The 18,570-nt window shown below is 50.5% G+C and overlaps 1 protein-coding gene across 20 annotated transcripts in view; it reads left to right on the top strand.

Moving 5' to 3' along the window:
- TACC2 (transforming acidic coiled-coil containing protein 2) overlaps positions 1-18,334 on the top strand; it is a 217,279-nt gene extending 198,945 nt beyond the window's left edge. For all 20 annotated transcript variants that reach the window (XM_084772662.1, XM_084772666.1, XM_084772668.1 and 17 more), the window contains 7 exons: positions 5,338-5,481; positions 6,076-6,152; positions 7,814-7,857; positions 13,423-13,583; positions 13,836-13,942; positions 14,253-14,373; positions 17,811-18,334. In XM_084772662.1, coding sequence (XP_084628788.1) covers positions 5,338-5,481; positions 6,076-6,152; positions 7,814-7,857; positions 13,423-13,583; positions 13,836-13,942; positions 14,253-14,373; positions 17,811-17,876 — 720 coding nt within the window. In that variant the 3' untranslated portion in view covers positions 17,877-18,334. The remainder of the gene's footprint in view (positions 1-5,337; positions 5,482-6,075; positions 6,153-7,813; positions 7,858-13,422; positions 13,584-13,835; positions 13,943-14,252; positions 14,374-17,810) is intronic.
- The last annotated feature ends 236 nt before the right edge of the window (positions 18,335-18,570 follow it).

Raw genomic sequence — 18,570 nt, 5'->3', positions numbered from 1 at the left:
AGTGGGACACAGGGCAGGGGGTAAGAATGTAAACAAGCCAGACACATCTTCGTTCATGTTGCTAAAGTGTACACTTGAGTTGAGTTTGCCACGAAAGGAGGGCTTTCAGAAAGAAAAGCAGTGAGGACCCCGCTTCCTCTGCCCCGGATTTCTTTCTTGAATCTTTGCAGAATAACATTAAGACAAAGTGAACTGCCTAAAGTATGGCCACTGTACACACGATGTATCCTGTCTTGGAGAGTACTGAAGTAGACTTGGGCACGTTCTGTTAAGTAGTTTAGGCTGAGTGCAAAGCCTCCTGGGAGGCGGGTACCCTGTCTCCTCTAAGAATATGCTAAAGTTGACGTCCTATCTGCAGCAGTCTCAGAACAAGTGTTCCGGCTTTGATTTAGACAGCAATGCCACACAGACTCACAACAGAGGATAGACTGAGAGAAAGCTGTAGTCGCCTCCTGCTGCGCTTCAGAAGTGTGTGTGGAGGAATATTCTGTCAAGGTAGAGCTGGAACCATCCTGGGCTGGGAGGAACATTTACTGTAGCAACTTCTATCACTTTTGGAAAATACCAGGCAATCCTGGTATGTGGAAAATAGATGCTCTTGCTATAGCCAGCCTGCCCCTGAGGATCCACTGACTTAACTGCGGGGCGTCCCTTTGTGGGCTTCTCTGCTGTGTCTGTGCTTGGTGGCCCCCGCTCTGCCTCAGAAACGATGAGTGTACAGACACAAAGCAGTGGCTATGGGGCCAGCTTGCCCTTTCTGCCCTGGGATCTCAGATGTGTATGATGCAGCACAATTTTCTTGGCAGCATCACTTTAAATTGTGGATCAAACACACACACACACACACACACACACACACACACACACACACACACACACACAGTCACTTAAGAAGAAGGATATAATTTTGAGGGGATGAAACATTAGCAGGAAATGGGAGGCAGGGAGTCCCAGCTGTTCCCTAGAGCAGCTCTGAGGTGGACAGAGCTGGGTCAGCCTCCTCAGAACTGCAGTGAGAAATGCTGTGCCCTCCTGCTCAGAATCAGTTAGAAAGAGAATTACAGCGTCCCTAGGAGCTGGGGCTCTGGTGTCGGGCTGTGGCTTGCTTGCTTTCTTTTTATTTTATGATTATTATCTTTAAACTTTATTCATTGAGACCGTCAAATGTGCATACAGTGTCTTTTGATCGTGTTCACTCTTTGGCCACCTTGTGGATTGCCCATTCCCCATTCCCAAAGTCATGTTCACCACCCACACCCCCTCTTTATTATTGAAAAGAATATTTTTCATACAGTAGCTCCCACTCCCTCTGGGGTGTGGCTTTCTTGTTCCATTTCTCACACTTGCTTTGTCTGGGCCTGAGTAGCATTTGTCCCCCAAGGAGTGAGTCTGAGTAAAACCCTCAGAAATACACAGTGCAGCAGTCTTGAGTTCATACTCAGCAGTTCTATCTCTGGCCTTCCAAGGTCTGGGTAGAAGGGTATGTTGGCAAATTCTGCGTGCTTGACAAACTGATTTTGATACCTCAGAGAGACCTGGCTTAGACTGTTAGCAGGTTGTCGTTGATGAGATGAGAGTTGACGTGAGCTGGAGCAAGAATGGGGTCAGGGGGGTCAGGGGTCAGGGGCAGTATGTATGTGTATTATTGTCAAGCATGTCAGGGACAGTGTGTATTATGGACAAGAAACCAGCACTGTTGACGTTGGGCTCTCGTGAGCCTCTCTCAGCAGTCCCTTTTTCCCTCCACCATTTGGTGTTTTTGGTCCACAGTTGAGGCTCATCCGTGGAAGCCACAAGAGCCGTCTAAGGAGAGTGATGGAGGGCAAGTGGTGGGCTTTGTTTGCTCTCCAGCTTTGGAGTCTGTGGTTGGGGCTTGTATTTTAGAGACTGGGAGGCCAGGTCTTGATAGTAGGCAGGCCCAGCTGGCGGATAATCTGGTGATAACCCATGGAGTGGGACTGAGGTGTGGGGCCAGGGGCCTCGCCTGACCTTGCAATCCCTGGGCTTGGGAACTGTTGTCAGATTGGATGTGTCCTCCTCCTGCTGGGATGCTGCCACATGGCCCAGATACCTCAGGAGGCCTTGAGCCTTAGCTTTGCTTTCCTGGTCCCTGGCCTCACCTTATGGCTCCCCAAGCCTCAGATCTGTTTGCTCTCAACTGAGTTTGCCTCTAACTACTCTGGGGGACAGTGATCTGCCGTGATAATGATGTCCTGCTCCAGTCCCCCAAGACCTAGCAATAAGAAAGGGTCACAAGAACCATGGGCCTGAGTTTCTACAGGGACTCCTACCTTCAAGGCCAGCAGGAGGCACATGGCCCAGGGACCTGAGAGGGAGGCAGTGGCCTGAGGAACTCCACAGTTTGCAGCATGTTAGAAACCTGTAGAAGGGTGGCAGGTGGCAGCAAAGTTTTGTGCCTTTGGAGTTGTGACCATTTCACATTTTAGCAAGTAGGATTCTGGCGGCCTTTTGGCCTGAGCGAAGCAGCAAGTCCAGACTATAAAATGAAGCTGGGTTTAAAAATAAGTGATCTCAAAAATAGCAGCGCGAGACACGCATGGCTGAAAGGAGGAGGAGCCAAGGTGCGAATCCTGAAGTTGACTGCCATGATGCTAACTGCAGGGGCCAGGGAATTCTCAGCCGCATGGTCCTGAACTGAAAATGCCAAGCGGGCTGTGGGTGAAGGATGACGCCTGGCGTCTGACTCCTTCACATCCATTCAGAAACCTGCGTTTACTTTTCCACCCTTCCCTTCTTGTTTCACGAAGGACACCAAGCAGATTAACAATCCCTGATGCGTTTGTCCCTTGTCCTGTTTGCTCCTGCCCTCCCTGACACGCAGCTCATCTTCATTATTACATGCTTTTTCCTCTTGCACTGCAAGGAGCTGGCTTTACTCTGAGGCAAAACTGAATCTCACCCAGAAGAACTTTTAGACCCAGCCTCTCACACCCTGCATCTGTCTTCAGAAGCACCAGGCGGAGTTTAGCGGCTCCAACTTCCTATTCATTTTGAAATTTTACTTATTTTTTTTTCTAAGATTTTAAAAATTTTACTTGCTATGTATGGGTGTCTAACCTGCATGCCTATATGTGCACCATATGTGTGCCTGGTGCCCACAGAGGCCAGCAGAGAGCAGTGGATCCTCTGGGACAGGAGTTAAAAAGTGAGCCAACATGTAGGTGCTGGGAATTGAACCTGAGTCCTCTGGAAGATCAGCCAGTGCTCTTAACTACTGAGCCATCTCGTAACTCCCCCCCGCCCCCCCCCCCACCTTTTGAAGGAGCACATTTAAAAAGTTAAAAGAATAAGGGTTGCTTGTTTTTTCCTTTTTAATTTGTCTTTTGTGTCTGTGAGCTTCTTTTACTACAGTTGTTGAGTGGTGACATTCTGGCTATAATATTCCTGTTACTTCTGGAGTAGCTTCCCTCAGAGAAGTAGCACTGCAAACCACTGACCAGAGCAGAGGTAAGGCCTCCATGCAGAGCCTCTACCCTGCCGCCAGGGGGCGCTTCTTCTGAGGGATCTGGCTGCCCTGCTGCCAGAGGCTGGTAGCTTGTGCTCTAGGGAGATGTCTGTTGGAGAAATAGAGACTTTGCCAAGACTAAAAGCTGAGAAAGCCATTCAGGATACTGCCTCTGACATGTGACTGGAGTCCATACTCAGGTTGTGCAGGCCTGTGTGCTCCTGGCTCTGACAGCTGATCATGTGGCTCACTTGACAGTGAGCCCAGGAATTTCAGGGCAGGCCTGGACAGTGAGATTCAGGTGACACACAAGTGCCATTTGAGGGTGAGCCTGGAATCTTGAGGGTAAGCAGGGGACAATGGGCTGGGGGGAGGCAGGGACAGTGAGTGTCGGTGATGTGTGGCTGTCACTTGAGGGATAACTCAAAGTCTCCAGGTCAGGCAGGGACAGCGAGGTACAGGTCACAGTAGTTTTTTTCCAGGACAACTAAACTGTTGTGTGCACCTTGCATGTGAACACTAATGGTTCTAAATTGTCACCTCCAGTCCTATCCATTGCCAATTCTGCCTACATTTTCTAGGTGCCTCTCTCCTTTAGGCCCTTAGAACCCTGGTGTTTATGGTGAGGTGAGGTCTGTTCTGTGGTATAAGCTTTCTGTTCTTGAGCTTTAAGCTCCGGCCCTTCCCATGAACCACTGAAGCGTTCACCTTACCTCTGCGTTTCCCAACCTCCCGTCTCCTCTCCTCTTTCTATGAAACTGGGGTGTTCTGTTCAGTGCTCAGACACTCCTCCCAGTTCTCCGAGGATGGAGCAGTCCCGCTCGGCCCATCAGGCCACCATCACATCACACTATAGTATAGACTTGGGCTCTGACGAGGGCGGGAGCTTCCTTGGCAGCCATGACAGCCCCATGAGGTTAATGCATAGGACGGAGAGTAACGGATGAGCGGATGCTTCTGTTGCTGTGGAAGAGGCCTGACAAGCCTAGCCGTCCTGTCTGACTGTGCTCCTAACACTTCGTTTTAGCTGGTGTTGCAAGTTGCTTAATGTTCTGTATGACGGGAGGATCATCAGGTACCCGTCCTCGCCTCTCTGAGGCTGGTGACTAAACCCTACAGAGTGAGAGAAACCGGCGACGGTTACAGTGGGGAAGGGCATCGTGGCGCTTGTCGCTCGCTTAATCAGGCAGTGTAGACAGATACTGTCGTTGACCCCGGCTTTCCTCTTTGCTGTCATATAGCCGACCTGATGGCATCACGCTCTCAAAATTCAGACGGAACCAACCAACAAGGGTGACAATAGGAAGCTTCAAATTTTGTGCAGACCACATCCTTTCAAATCGAGCCACGTGAGCTCAACCAAATTTAGAAGTGGTCGGTTGTACAGAAGCTGTCTAATTTTCAGCTGTTCAAAAGCAGGCAGTGTAGACCAGCATTCAGGAAAGTATCAGTCCTCAGCAAGACGTTATTTAGGAAGTGGGGCCAACAGAATAGTGACTGGCCTTCACTTGCAGTGCCTAGTTGGCTCCTGTGCTTGATAAATGGCAGCGACATGCTGGGCCCACAGGGTTTCTGGTTACAAAGGCTGCCTTCTCATTAGCCCGTTTGTGTGCCTGCACATGTGTAACGTGAAGGCTGTCCATCCCCTGAACCTGGCATTACCCCCATCCATGAGTCCTTGCATTTTCTCATACTTCCCGTAGTTTTTTTAAATTCTATTTTTTTTTTATTTGTTTGTTTTTGTTAAACACCATGCAGCTGAGCGGGTGGATGCAGTTCTTGAGGCAACTCGTGCAAACCTCCTCATCCTGTCATTAGTAGTAACTAGTTTCTGTTTCTTTCTCTCTTTAATGAAAAAAAAAATCCCACAGAGGGAAGCTGCTCACCCAGCAGATGTCTCCATCTCCAAAACTGCCTTGTACTCCCGCATCGGGCCCACCGAGGTGGAGAAACCGCCGGGGCTTCTGTTCCAGCAGCCAGACCTGGACTCAGCACTCCAAGTTGCCAGGGCAGAGGTAGGAGACCTGTGTTTGACACCAGGATAGGATCCCAGACTGCCGGTTGTCAGTAACTATGTTTACCCATGAAGCTGGTGTTTTTGGAGACAGGCTATCTTCTAAACACTGCAGGCTAGATGGGTGTCACACCATGGGTTCTGATCTGCCTAGTGACCATGCTGACAGGCATGACAGGTGCTATAGAAGAGACACTTTGTCACAGTTGCTTTCCAGCAGTCTTCAGGGGAGTCTTTCTTTGTATTTTTGAGACAAGGATTCTCTGTGTAGCCTTGGCTAACCTGGACTTGCTTTGTAGACCAGGCTGGCCTCAAACTCACAGTGATCCGCCTGCCTCTGCCTCCCCCAAGTGCTGGGATTACAGGCATGTGCCACCACGCCTGGCTTTTCAGGGAAGTCTTGATTCCTCCTACTTGGCGGGGGGGGGGGGGGGGGGGGGGAGGGGAGGGTAGGGGGGTAGGGGGGGATTGTCTGAATGGAGTCCTGGTTTTATGTGAATAGTTTCTAATCCCATGTGTATATGGTGCATCCTGTACTTGGTCAGAACGGAGCGCACTCATTCGGGATCTACCTTTCTTCTCTTCCTGACCCTAGGTGATCTCCAAGGAGAGAGAAGTCTCAGAGTGGAGGGACAAATATGAAGAAAGCAGGCGGGAAGTGATGGAAATGAGGTCAGTGGGGCTCAGCTTCCGGCTGCCCAGAAGCACTGCTCTGTGGCTTCCTAACTGCTCCCGCCAGGTGTGCCCACCCGAGTAGCGTCTTCAGTACAAGAAGTTCATTTTTCCTTATTAATCAAGAGGCTAGTACTTTTACCTAGGTGGTTTGTTTTTTTTTTTTAAAAGAGATTTTCTTTTTTAAGTTTGGTTTTTGTTTTTTTGAGACAGGGTTTCTCTCTGTAGCCTTGGCTGTCCTGGAGCTCACTCTGTACACCAGGCTGTCCTTGAACTCACAAAGATCTACCTGCCTCTGCCTTCCAAGTGCTCAGATTAAAGGTGCGAGTTACCGCTGCTGCCACCACCACCTGGCTTCTTTTTTTTTTTTTTAATTTTTAAAAGTGTTTTCATTATTCTTGATTTGTATGTCTGTGCGTGGGGTTTGTACACATGAATGCAAATGTCCTTGGAAACCAGGGGCATCAGATCCTCCAGAGCTGGGACCTGGCTGAGAACCATCTAGAAGGTTCTGGGTCTTCTGGAATAACACAAGCTCCTAACTGCTGAGCTGTCACCTCAGCTCCTACAAGGGTTTTCAGAAGAACACTATGTGTGAGTTAAAGAGTCCAGTCAAGATACATGTGATGTGTGCGCCCCGCCCCCAGCCCCCGCCAGCTCCATCCAGCTTGCATTCCTGTATACGGTTCCAGTAGCAAGCAAAACACCCAGGTGATCACAGCCTCCTGTTCTCCAGCCGCCATCATGTCTTCTGAAAGCTCTATTCAAGTTCTTGTCCTGCTGCTGCTACTTCCTGCTGTCGCGTTCCGGATGGCTAGATTGAATAGGCGGACGCTGCCATCTTTCGAGGGACACTTGCCTCCTTCATATTTTCATCTGAGGGAGTTTCCAGACGGTGACGGTGGTGCACACCTTTAATCCCAGCGCTTGGCAGGCAAACACATCTCCATGAGTTCAGGGCTAGCCTGGTTTATATAACGAGTTCCAGACCAGCCACAGTTACAGAGTGAGATCCTGTCTCACCAGCCCACTCCCCCCGCCCCCCACCCCCCACCCCCAAATAGTTTTTTCATTTAAAAATGCAAGGGAACAAGAAGTAAGCCTTGGACTTTGAGGAGCATCTTCCTCATCGGGAGGGAGATGAGCTTGTGCTGTCCGAGGGTTTGGAGGAAGTTACAGAGAGAATGTTAGGGAACTAACTCTAAGTCAATAAAGGCTTCCTGGAGAGGAGGACGTTTGAATTTGACCTTGAGAAACAGATTCCGAGTGGTAGAAATAGAAGGAGGAAGTAAACGGACAGCCTGGGCTGCACTTGGAATGAGAAAGCCTAGATCAAGAAGGAAATTGTGCACATTGAGCCACCGTGACCGCGAGCTGTCTACAAGGTGGTAACCTTGTGAAAGCAATGGCATGTGGCTGTGCAAGGCTTCAGCCATCAGGCGGAAGGTCTGGGGCTGCCGCAGGGTTTGAACAGTGCTGGACTTGAGGGTTACAGCCAGGAGAAGGAGCCTGTCCATGAGTACAGAGGGTGTGAGCCCAACACTGACCGCCCGGATCTGTCCTGTTGCTCAGTGGTTGTTACAGTGTCCAACTGTCGGCGGGAGATGTCACGCCATCCTGTTACTGTTGTTCAGTGTTGCCTTTCTTTGCCTTTCTTTCAGGAAAATCGTGGCTGAATATGAGAAGACCATCGCACAGATGATCGGTGGGTGTCGTGATTGGCGTGCTCAGGCCCACACTGCGGGGAGCAGGGAGTGGAACTGGGGTGGGGCTTGAGCAACAAGGCTCAGAGGCAGCCCCTCTAAGAGTAGGGTGTTCGTGGGCAGCTGCATTTGTAGCGTGTGCTGCACGCTACCCACTGTCTCCGTAGTCCTCATTTGCCCAGCCAGGGGTGACCCCACCATGTTAGGACGGAGTCTTAGTTTGGCCCTTGGGTTGTGTGAGGCCTTTGGATTTTGCTTGCAGAAGAGGGTACAATTAAACCCCCTAAACCCTAACTTAGTTTAGGGTCGAATGATGAAGTTCCCATACAGCTTTAACACGTTGATTTAGGGCCAACAGGGAACTGTGGCAACTCCCTACCCAATGTCCTTCCTCTTGTGGATGCCAGGCCCTGCTAGCCGATCCCTGAGACGGGACAGGTCCGTTAGAACACTGAATCCCCATCCCCGACAGCCATTGCTTAGGCCTGCAATGAAAGAAGGCCTCACATTAGCAAGTGACACAGTGACTTCCTTCCTTTTTTTCTTTCTTCCTTCCTTCCTTCCTTCCTTCCTCCCTTTCTTTCTTCCTCTCTTCCTCCCTCCCTTCCTTCCTTCCTTCCTTCCTTCCTTCCTTCCTTCCTTCCTTCCTTCCTTCCTGTCTTTCCTCTCTATAGTAAGAAACAGTCCTGGAGACATTGCGAAACCCACTTTTTCTAGTAATAGTCTTGGGAGACTGGTCTTCATACTGATTTATGTCTAACTATCTATTTGCTTAGGTTTGTGATCTTTAGCTTTTTAAAAAAATAATTTTACCCATTTGAGGATTTGTAGGGTAACTATACAGGTTTATGGCACTCAGGCTGGACCTGCAGTGGCACAAGAGGCCTCTAGCGAGTGTTTGGGTTTTTCAGTCTCACCCTCCTGTAGCTTATCCTTGTAGTCTTTTGTGTAGCAAGAGGGCCAATGGAGGTTAACCGTGGCTTATGTAATGAGGCCCGTTCACCTCCAGCTCTTGAGGCACGTTCAGCCACATTGATTCCATAGAAAAGCATCACATCATAACAAAATTTATGAGCTTATGGATGAGATAAAAATTTTAACACTCAGGCTAGGTGTGGTAGCACACACCTTTAATGCCAGCACTCAGGAGACAGAGGCAGGTGGATCTCTGTGAGTTCGAGACCAACCTTGTCTACAAAGTGAGTTCTAGAACAGCCAGGGCTTGAAGGGGGGGAAAAACAACAAAAACCAAAAAAACTCCAAACCAAAAATTAATACTCTGGGAATTGTAAGTGCACTGGAGACCTTTGGCCTCCTGGGATGTGTGCTTGAGATGACACTGGTAGATACTGGTTATGGTATTGACGGGGATTGGCCTGAGTATTGGATCCCAAGGGAAGGCTGCCACAGCCAGCTTGTAGCACACCACCAGGGACTTTGAGAGCAGTTGGAGTTCCCCCTGGAGGCCCTCTCGGGTTGAACACTCAGGGTAGCCTGCTGTTAGGGTGACAGAGGGCCTACTAGGTGCTGACCCTGCTTCTCGGCTATAAATTGCATCTGGCAGCAGTTAGAACATTTTCTCTAGTACAGTCAGAGGAGGGGGTGTCAGAGGTGTGGTGTATTTCCTACTTGGAGTCTTTGAACAGTTTTCTGTTCTCATGAGAACACCCAGATTGTCTCAGTGAGACCACTACAACATCCCCAGCTGGGAGAGTCATCATCGTCACCAGGATAACATCCCTACTGTGTGTGGGCACTAACCCTACTGTGTGTGGGCACTAGCCCTACTCCATAGCCTCTTCCTCATCTACATTTCTGAAGCTTTCCTAGTCCAGAAACCTTGTATGTCAGTCGCTGTGGAGAGTCACTGGGTGAGGCCACCAGACATTTCAGGGTCCCTGTAGACAGCCTGAGGCTGACTGGGAGGGTGTATGGACCCGCCTGCCTTCTAGGAAAGTGAATCTCTTCACTGACAGAAACACAGGCTACGGGCCTCACACCTGGATGCAGGAATTCCCTCCCATTCATCCCACATGCCCAGCAGGGGGGACCTAGGCCTGCCCAGCTTAGAACCAGAGTAAATGGACAAGTGTTTTGAAGTCGGTAGACCCTGGTTCATCTGACCCATGCTAGCCCTTCCTCCCAGGTAGCGTCCAGGCGCCCCCCCACCTCACCGTCCCTTCTCCCCAGCGCCTCTGAAGAAAGCGTGCCTTATTAAACCTCGGTACCGGCTCCTTAGGACAAAAAGGAACCTCTGTGCTTTCCGCATTCCAGATTGTTGCAGTTTTTTTGTTTCTGCTTTTCTAACAACTGCCCTGATTATCTGTTTTGCTTCCATTTTCTGTTGCTTCTTGCCCTTTGCTTGCAAAACAAACAGGCAAGCCTGGTAAGTAAATGCTCCCCGCCCCCACTCCATCTGACACCCACCCATCTCAACCCTTTGTTGTTCGTATTTTGGTTTTTCTGCCTCGGTTATTTTTGCTTTCCTGTACTTGCTGCGTTCCCCATCTGATTTACTAGTGGTTTGCCTGCAAACGCCAGAAAACCCCCATCAGAACTGAGAGTCCGGCGTGCCGTGTCTCTGGGCCCAGGCTGGTTTCCTGACTTTAAGAGCCTAACTGCCTTGGTCACGTATAAGAGGATTTGTGCTGCGTTGCCATTGCCTGGCTCGCCTGGGAACTGGGGAATTCTATTTTTAAAAGTGACAAAAGGAAAGCTGAGGCTAGGCGACATCTTAGATGCAGGAAATCAGATGGACTCGTGTTTGATAAATGGCTCCTTCAGCCCATCTGGTGAAATGTATCCGTAACCACAAATCAGCCCAGAATGACACGGTACGGCATGCTGGGAGTAAAGAAAATGGCTAAAATCTGGGTAATAATAACTAGTGAAACCATTCTCTTTTTTAAAAAAATCTCCTCAAATGCTATGGCCTAGAAACACTGCCATCTTCTGGTTCTGGTGAGGAGACTCAGTGAGTTTAGAAACCCCGCCCAAGGTCACACAGCAGAGAAGTAGCAAAGTTGGGAGGCCAAGCTTTTCGTCAGACTCTAGAGCCACTGGCCTTGGCGGCTTCTGGCTGCTGCTGAGAACACTATGAACCCTGGGATCACAGAGGCAGGATGGAGGGACGTCAGGCATCTCCTAGGCCAGTGGGTTTCCCTGGGCCAGCTACATCTGATCTGCAGGGAGCTTGAGTTTATGCAGATTCCCAGCCCCACTGGACTTGCTGAGTCACAAAGTAGTGTGAACTTGTGTCTGTTTGAGTGGCCTTCTAGTTGGTTTTAGTGCATGCTCCCATCTGACAGCCGCCTTGGTTTGTAGACAAGGCTTTGGGACCACAAAATTTCTGGGCTTTCCAACATGTTTCTGTCAGGCTTGGAGCTAAAATTTAGCCTGTGACCCCACCAATGCCACCCAGCAATAATATTCTAAACGTGACACAGCAAGATGGCAGTCTATGGGAAAACAACCCAAATCAGAATTGTTCAGGTCCTTCATTGCAGGAGGCTCAGGAAGAATTTGGTCATGGCTGTGTTTTTGTCCTTGGGTGTGAGCCTGGCCTATGCTGCTCCCTCAGAAGACCGATGACTTTGTTCTTAAAACCCTCTTTCACCTTCTGAAAGATGGCAACAAGAAAATCTTGTACGGATCACTCAGGGCCACCCTTGTTTGGGCACTGCATGGATCACATGGCAGCATCGCTTGCGTGGTGTTCTGTGTGCCCAGAGCAGAGCAGTGAGCAAGACAGACCCACTGTCAGCCCCTGAGGAAAGCGGCCTGGTTGCTTTTAGGGACCATGTTACTTTTATCTTCCCTCTTCCCAAACACCAGACAGGCTCAGCCGAAGGGGAGAGTTCGATGCTTACCCAACAGTTCCAGAACAGTCTGTCCATCATGGTAGTGAGGGTGTGCATTTCACATAATGACAGACAGAAAGCAAAGAAAAGCAATACAGGAAGAAGCTAGGGCAAGAGAAGCCCGGAAGGACTTGTCCCCAGTGGCCTACTTCCTCCAGCCAAACCCCACCACCTTCTTTCTGCCACCTCTCGGTATCACCATCAAACTATGAACAAGTTTACGAGGTCACAGACCTCATGTTCTAAGTGCCCTGAAGATGCACTCACACGTACACCCAGTGTATACTGTACTAACCTACCCATTTCTCAGTCGGGTCAACCAACAAAATTACCATCATAGAAACGGCATGGCAGCAGGAAGCTCTGTGTTCCAAGCCCGGGGGCCGGGGGGGGGGGGGGGGGAGATAGTTGGAGCATAACAGGAGCAGAATCCACAGCTGGCCCACACAGGCATGGTTTTTTTTTTCCCCACATGACAAACGGAAAGTAAATGATGAGGAATTAGTGACACGTGAATCGAGGAGCCTTGGGAGTTTCCCATCTCCTCAGTGCTGGGGCAGGAGCTGCCTGTGGTAGTGGAGCTGTCAGTGTGTGAGCAGGGGTGTGGGGTGCAGTTTGGGTTTTATTCTCAGTACAAGAGGAGGCCTCTGAGCAGAGTGAGATAGCCTCCTCATTTGCAGTTGAGGCTGGCGGCTGCCACTGCTGTCGCCGTTAGCAGTTCCAGACGTGATTTCCCTCATAGCAGGCAGCTCTAAGCCAGTCCTGGGCAGTAGATAGCACCCTCCCGGGTGACATGGGAGTTGACAAAGATCTGCTGGGCTGCTTGCTTTTCCCCAGGAGCTCTTAGTACTGGAGATGGGAGCTAGGGCGTGGTGTCATTAGATCAGCTGTCACCAGGAAAGCGAAGGGTCCCTTGCCTACTCTGTCAACACCCAGGCGCACAGGTTGGAAGCTGTAGTCATGTCAGAGGCAGTTTGTCCTATAATACAGAGACATCTGAGGTCAGTGTGGGATGGTGAGCAGAGTAGAGCTATTACTCGGGCTTGTACCAACGCACTGACCTGGGCCCAACCGGAACTGCACTGCCTGACTGAACATGAACGTTAGGGAGACTGTCCCAGTTTGTCCAGAGTGTAGTACTTTCAACAGCAAGTCAGTGTTATTGTGAACAGAATTTCAGGGCTATTTCAGGGGATAAAGAAACCTCTTTCTCCCAGTGAGGGCAGCCTGTCTTGATAGCATTTCGGCAGAGTCTCCAGGACCCTGGCCACAGCACCCATTAATCTCATCTTCCCAGAAGATAGAGTAGTAATTCCTTTTTCTGACTCAGTATGGATCTACTTAGAGAAGGAAAAGTAGGCCCACAGGGTCTCCAGCATAGATGTATAAGGGCTGCATCGATCAGGTTAAAGGTTGACGTCTGTCCCGCATGATGCGTCATGGCTCCGGGTCTGTGGTATCAAGGTCTGTGAGTTCTGTCCCTTCGGCAGCACCCAGGAGGAAGGGCCCCTGGGTTCATTCCAAGGAAACCCTTGAGTTGCGCTCAAGGCCCAGGCTGGCTGCGCGCGCACACACACACACACACACACACACACACACACACACACACACACACACACACACACACACACACACACACCCACCCACCCCGTGGACCTAGTGTGGATGGAGCGAGCTCCATTGGCTGACTCCCTTCTCTCCTGCCAGAGGACGAACAGAGAGAGAAGTCGGTCTCCCACCAAACTGTACAGCAGCTGGTCCTGGAGAAGGAGCAAGCCCTGGCGGACCTGAACTCTGTGGAGAAGTCCCTGGCTGACCTCTTCAGGAGATACGAGAAGATGAAGGAGGTCCTGGAAGGCTTCCGCAAGGTGTGTCTGCTGAGCCAGGAGTCCACGTTGGGGACCGAGAAGCAACAGCAGCCTTTGCGGGAGGGGAGGGGAGGGGAGGGGAGGGGGGGAGGGGAGGGGAGGGGAGGGGAGGTTGCCGAGTGTGGGGAGTGAGTGTCCAGGAAGTCCACCTTGAGAAGGAGCCCTTCTGTGGCCTGGGGAGTCAGAGTTGGCAGTTTGGAATGCTCTGCCTGTGCCCGTCAGTATCTCTTTCTGCGGCCCTGTGCCCCCCAGAATGAAGAGGTGCTGAAGAAGTGTGCCCAGGAGTACCTGTCCCGAGTGAAGAAGGAAGAACAGAGGTACCAGGCCCTGAAGGTGCACGCGGAGGAGAAACTGGACCGGTAAGTCACCACTCACTCAGGCCAGGAGCTGCTCTGCCGGCACGCTGGCATCGCCTCGCAAAGGGTGGCCAATCTCTATGACTCAGGCCAGGATGCCATTTAACCACCACCCACTGGGATAAGTGGAAGGATTATGGTCATAATGGTTGGGGCACCCAAAGCCCTTCCATATCACATCAGGGGTGGGGTTCTTCGCTTTCCTGTGTTCAGGCTCCGGTTAGTGGGGCTGGATCCAGCCCCACGTCCCTTGTCAGAGATGGGAGGAGAGAGGGGTCCGTTCAGCCACCTACAGTACTGCCTGTTCCAACAGAGCCAACGCGGAGATTGCCCAGGTTCGAGGCAAGGCCCAGCAGGAGCAAGCAGCCTACCAGGCTAGCCTGCGGAAGGAGCAGCTGCGAGTGGACGCTCTAGAAAGAACGCTGGAGCAGAAGGTAAGGGGGTCAGGCACGCGGGGCTGTGGGGTCACTCTCTGGCTCTTGCCAGTCCATCTGGTAATGGAGGCTGGGAGGCTGGGAAGGGAGCGCCAGAGCAAAGCCAGAGCAGCTTCCACGCCTCATGACCATACCCACGTTAGGTCCAGTTTTGTTTTGTTTTGTTTTGTATCTGCTTCTCCTGGAATGGCATCTTGCATGGTGTTTTTCCATTTTTCATTCCTCCACAGCATCATTTGTCAAATTTTTGTTAAACACTAGCGACATACCAGACATTGTCCTTGAATCTTTTCAACTGTCGTTCTTACTGGAGAGTGGGTGGGGAGCTCAGCAGTCCCCTGTCAGGATGGGCAGTGGCAGAGCCAAGCACCTTCAGATGACCTCCAGGTGTATGGTCAGTGGGTGGCCCCCCTGAGGTCACACAGCCTGTGCCTGTGTTTCCTGATGTCCAGTGTGGGTTTATCCTACGCTATACACTGTTTACATGGATGCTGTGGAGAAGACCTCTGCCATCCCAGAAACACTCCAGGGGGCAGGTCTCTAGGCTGAGTATCCGTAACCTTTTCCCTGGGTGTGCTAGCTCTCCTGCTAGGTGCTCTCAGAGAAAAGCCTGGCAACCAAGCAGGTCAGCTGCTCACACACTCCACCAGTCATATGGCACTGATGAGCCATGATTGCCATCTTGTGTCCTGGCCCCCTTGTAGCCCTGGAAGTATTTTAGATAAGAGAATGTCCCTGATGTCAAGTGTGTTACTCACCCCACCCGCTTCCAAAGACACCCTGGCAAATCGTACTTAGCCCTGTAATGGCTGCTGGTCTGTCGGGCCACAAGTTATGGTTTAGAAAGAAAAGGCTAGACCTGTGCCATGCGCCAGCTACTGCAGCCGCCAGGGGTTCCTGGGGCCTGCTGATTGTACAGCATAGCAGTCGCCATAGTGACAAGACGCACAGCTGCAAACCCAGGCATTTGTGCTCTCGTTGATAATTACCCAGCGTCATTATGGGGTTACTGTTGAGTCTGTGTATACTTTTTATAGAAATGGAATGTTCCATTAAAATAAAGACTTGATTCCCTAGTCATTTTGTATGTCTGGGAAATCGTCAGTATTTCCGCTACATAGAATCCATTTGAGGTGTGTTTAAATCGACACACAGTGTTAGTTTCCTAAAGCAGGAGCCAGAACTGCTATTTCCAAGATCCTTGGCCCAGTCAGAACTGCAGGCGAAGGTGATGCTGTGGTTTCTGGTAGATTAAGACACATAGATGCCAGCAAGTTGGGCCGCGTGGTTTTGGATAATAGCAAAGATCAGGACGCATCTGCAAACCTTTCCTTTCAAACTACGCTTCCAGAGGAATGAATTCATCGTGGTGTTCGGCCCTGGAAGACAGACAGTAAAGGACATGTAACAAACAAGGCTTGTCTTAAGGAGATCAGCAGTGCATTCGCCAGGGCAGGCCCCTGTGAAGATGCTGGGCTGCACCGCAGGCAGCCTGCCCAGTGGGGTCTCCCTCTAGATGCGGATCCCCATTGGGTCTGTGTGCTTCCACCATGAGCCGCTGCACATGAAGTTTAGTGGACATAGAGACCAAGCTGTGTAGTTGCAAACACAACTTGAATTTGTGTTCTGGTGGACACATCAGCTCCTGTTTGACTGGCTGTGTACTCTTCGTGCACAGCCCTCAACCTCTACCAGCCTCAGTTTCCTCACGGAAAAATCGGCTAACAATGGCTTCCTTTAAAGGGCTGGAGTGAGAGCTAGGGGAGGCCACAGTGTCTGTGGGATGGCTTTAGCTTGGTGATTGGCATGTGGTATTCGAAAGAAGATGCAGACTAGCATTCATGACCAGCAGGGGGCAGGAGTGGTGGTGGGAGTAACTTTAGGATTAGTGGTGAGGGCTTTCAGCACCTGTGTGGGCAGGAGGTGGGCCCTGGCTCTTCCTCATGACAGCACAGGTTCCTCCCCCATGTGGGTTATGTGGTGCGGAGTGGTGGAGACCCAACCCAGGGACACTATGGACTGAGCTGGGGCATGTTGTGGGAGGTTCCAGAAAAGGGGTTGACGGAGGCCAGCCTTCCTCAGCATCTCAAAGGGAAACTAGCTGGAGGTCTTCTGTCCTCAGGGTGAGCTGCTGGCCACTGGTGCATGACCTAAAGCAGCCTTGGCCTCTTGGCATCACAGCCATCAGAGAGCAGAGCCAGGAGCTGCCGCCCAGTTATCTGTGCTCTGTGTGTGTGTGTGTGTGTGTGTGTGTGTGTGTGTGTGTGTGTGTGTGTGTGTGTGTAGCTGCCATTGATTGGGTTTCAGAGGTGGACAAAGGGTGGTTTAAGCATGAGAGGAACCCCTTGAGGTTGCCCCCCACTGCGCCACCTACTGGCCATCTTCTAAATAATGCTAACACTTCTCTAAACCCTCGCTGGCCTTTGTCAGGAAAGCCAAGGGAGAGCTTAGCCCAGGGACAGAAGCTTTACGAGGTGGCCCTCCGCTGCGATCTGCTCACCGTGTCTTCACGTTGACGCAACTTCGAATTTCATACCTTCCTTCACTGTCACCTACATTTCAAAGATAAGGGAGCCAAGGTTCAGAGTGGCCGTGCAGCTTGCCCGCACTCACCCAGCCGTAGCTAGGATGTAAACTTTGTTTGTGTCCAGTTGTTTCCTCTAATTACTGTAGATAGCTTTAGGGGAGACCAAGAGACTGGGTGGACTTTTGTCTTCCTACAATGGAAGCCGGTGTTGCTTGTAGTAGTCTTCGTTATCATGGTCATCGTCATCATCGTCATCGTCATCGTCATCCTGGTCTAGCTTCCACGGCACCAGAAAGTGCTATGCGAGGGGAGAGAAGAGAAGAGTAACCGCAGTCAGGATGCAGTATATGAGAGAAGAATAAAAAAGAAAAAGAAAATTTTAATTTTCTGGTGCCGTGGAAGCTAGACCAGCAGAAAGGAGGCTCGCAAGTTAGATCACCTCCAGGCTCCCAAGTGTGTCCAAAATGCGTGGTGTCTCAGCCGTCGGGACTTGAACTTCAGTCTCTGAGAGACCGCTGTCAGCCGTCGGGACTTACTCTTAGCCTCCGAGAGACTGCTGTGCTCTGCCGCTTCCCCTCCCTAGTCCGCCTTCCTCATGGTATCTCTCTCCTTTCCTGGCGTCCGCAGTTACTTTTGGAGACAGGGTCAGTCAGTGGTAGGCTGGCCAAGGACTCTCCTCTGTCTGCCTCTCCTGTGCTGGCCTCACAGGAGTGCACTGCCGTGTCTGGCTTGCTAAGAAAGAAGGAAAGAAAGGAAGGGAGGGAGGAAAAGAAAGAGAAAAAGAAAAGATGTGTTCTGGGGGTTTAATTCGGTTCCTCCAGGTGGCAACACCATCACTTGCTGACTGAGTCACTGCACCAGCCCCGTGACTGGCTTGATTTAACACCTCTCTTGTCTTTGGTTTTTTCAGAATAAAGAGATAGAAGAACTCACTAAGATTTGTGATGAACTGATTGCCAAAATGGGGAAGAGCTAACTTTGGACCGAGTGCTCGGACTTGGCCGTTGCGTGCAATACGACCGTCGGCACACTGTTGTCCTTCCAGCTCCGTGGACAGGCTCTCTTCACTTCCGTATGCACTACTGGGTTCCCTTTCTAAACAAGGTCGGTTTGACCGTATGCAGTGCCGAGACCTACCAGGATTCCTTGCTATCCGTTTGCATTTTCTAATATGATTCATAGCAAGTTGACCTCGGAGTTCCTGTATCAGGGAGATTGTCAGATTCTCTAATAAAACACAAATTGCTGACCTTGGCTTTGCCCTTTGGTGAGCAGCATCTGATGGGATATAAACATATGCAGCCTGCATAGGGACTCTTGCCTTAAAGAGTGTACAATTGATCCACATTTGCTGCTTTGTTTTTTTTTTTTTTTAATGCATGTTTCAAATAAAATTCTCTATTGTAAATAAAATTTTTTCTTTGAGTCTTGGCAGCGAGTGTGGCTGTAAATTATTTTCCGGGACTGGCCGAGCCCTTTCTTTCCTTCGTTATATCACATTGGCTTTGGTCTCTGCCTCTTTGTCTGGACCCTTTATCTATTGATTTAAATAGCATTTCCTTCATTATCGTGTCTGGGTTTGTAAGAGGAAGCAAATGAGAAATATTGACTTGGGCTTAAATAATTAAGTGGATATATTGGATTAGCTTAGGTTTCATTTTTACAAAGCC

This window comes from Acomys minous, assembly GCF_964271855.1.
Source record: "Acomys minous genome assembly, chromosome: 2".
NCBI classification, from domain to species: domain Eukaryota; kingdom Metazoa; phylum Chordata; class Mammalia; order Rodentia; family Muridae; genus Acomys; species Acomys minous.
The sequence above is the reverse complement of the archived record's forward strand: the minus strand, read 5'-3'. Positions and strand labels throughout refer to the sequence as shown.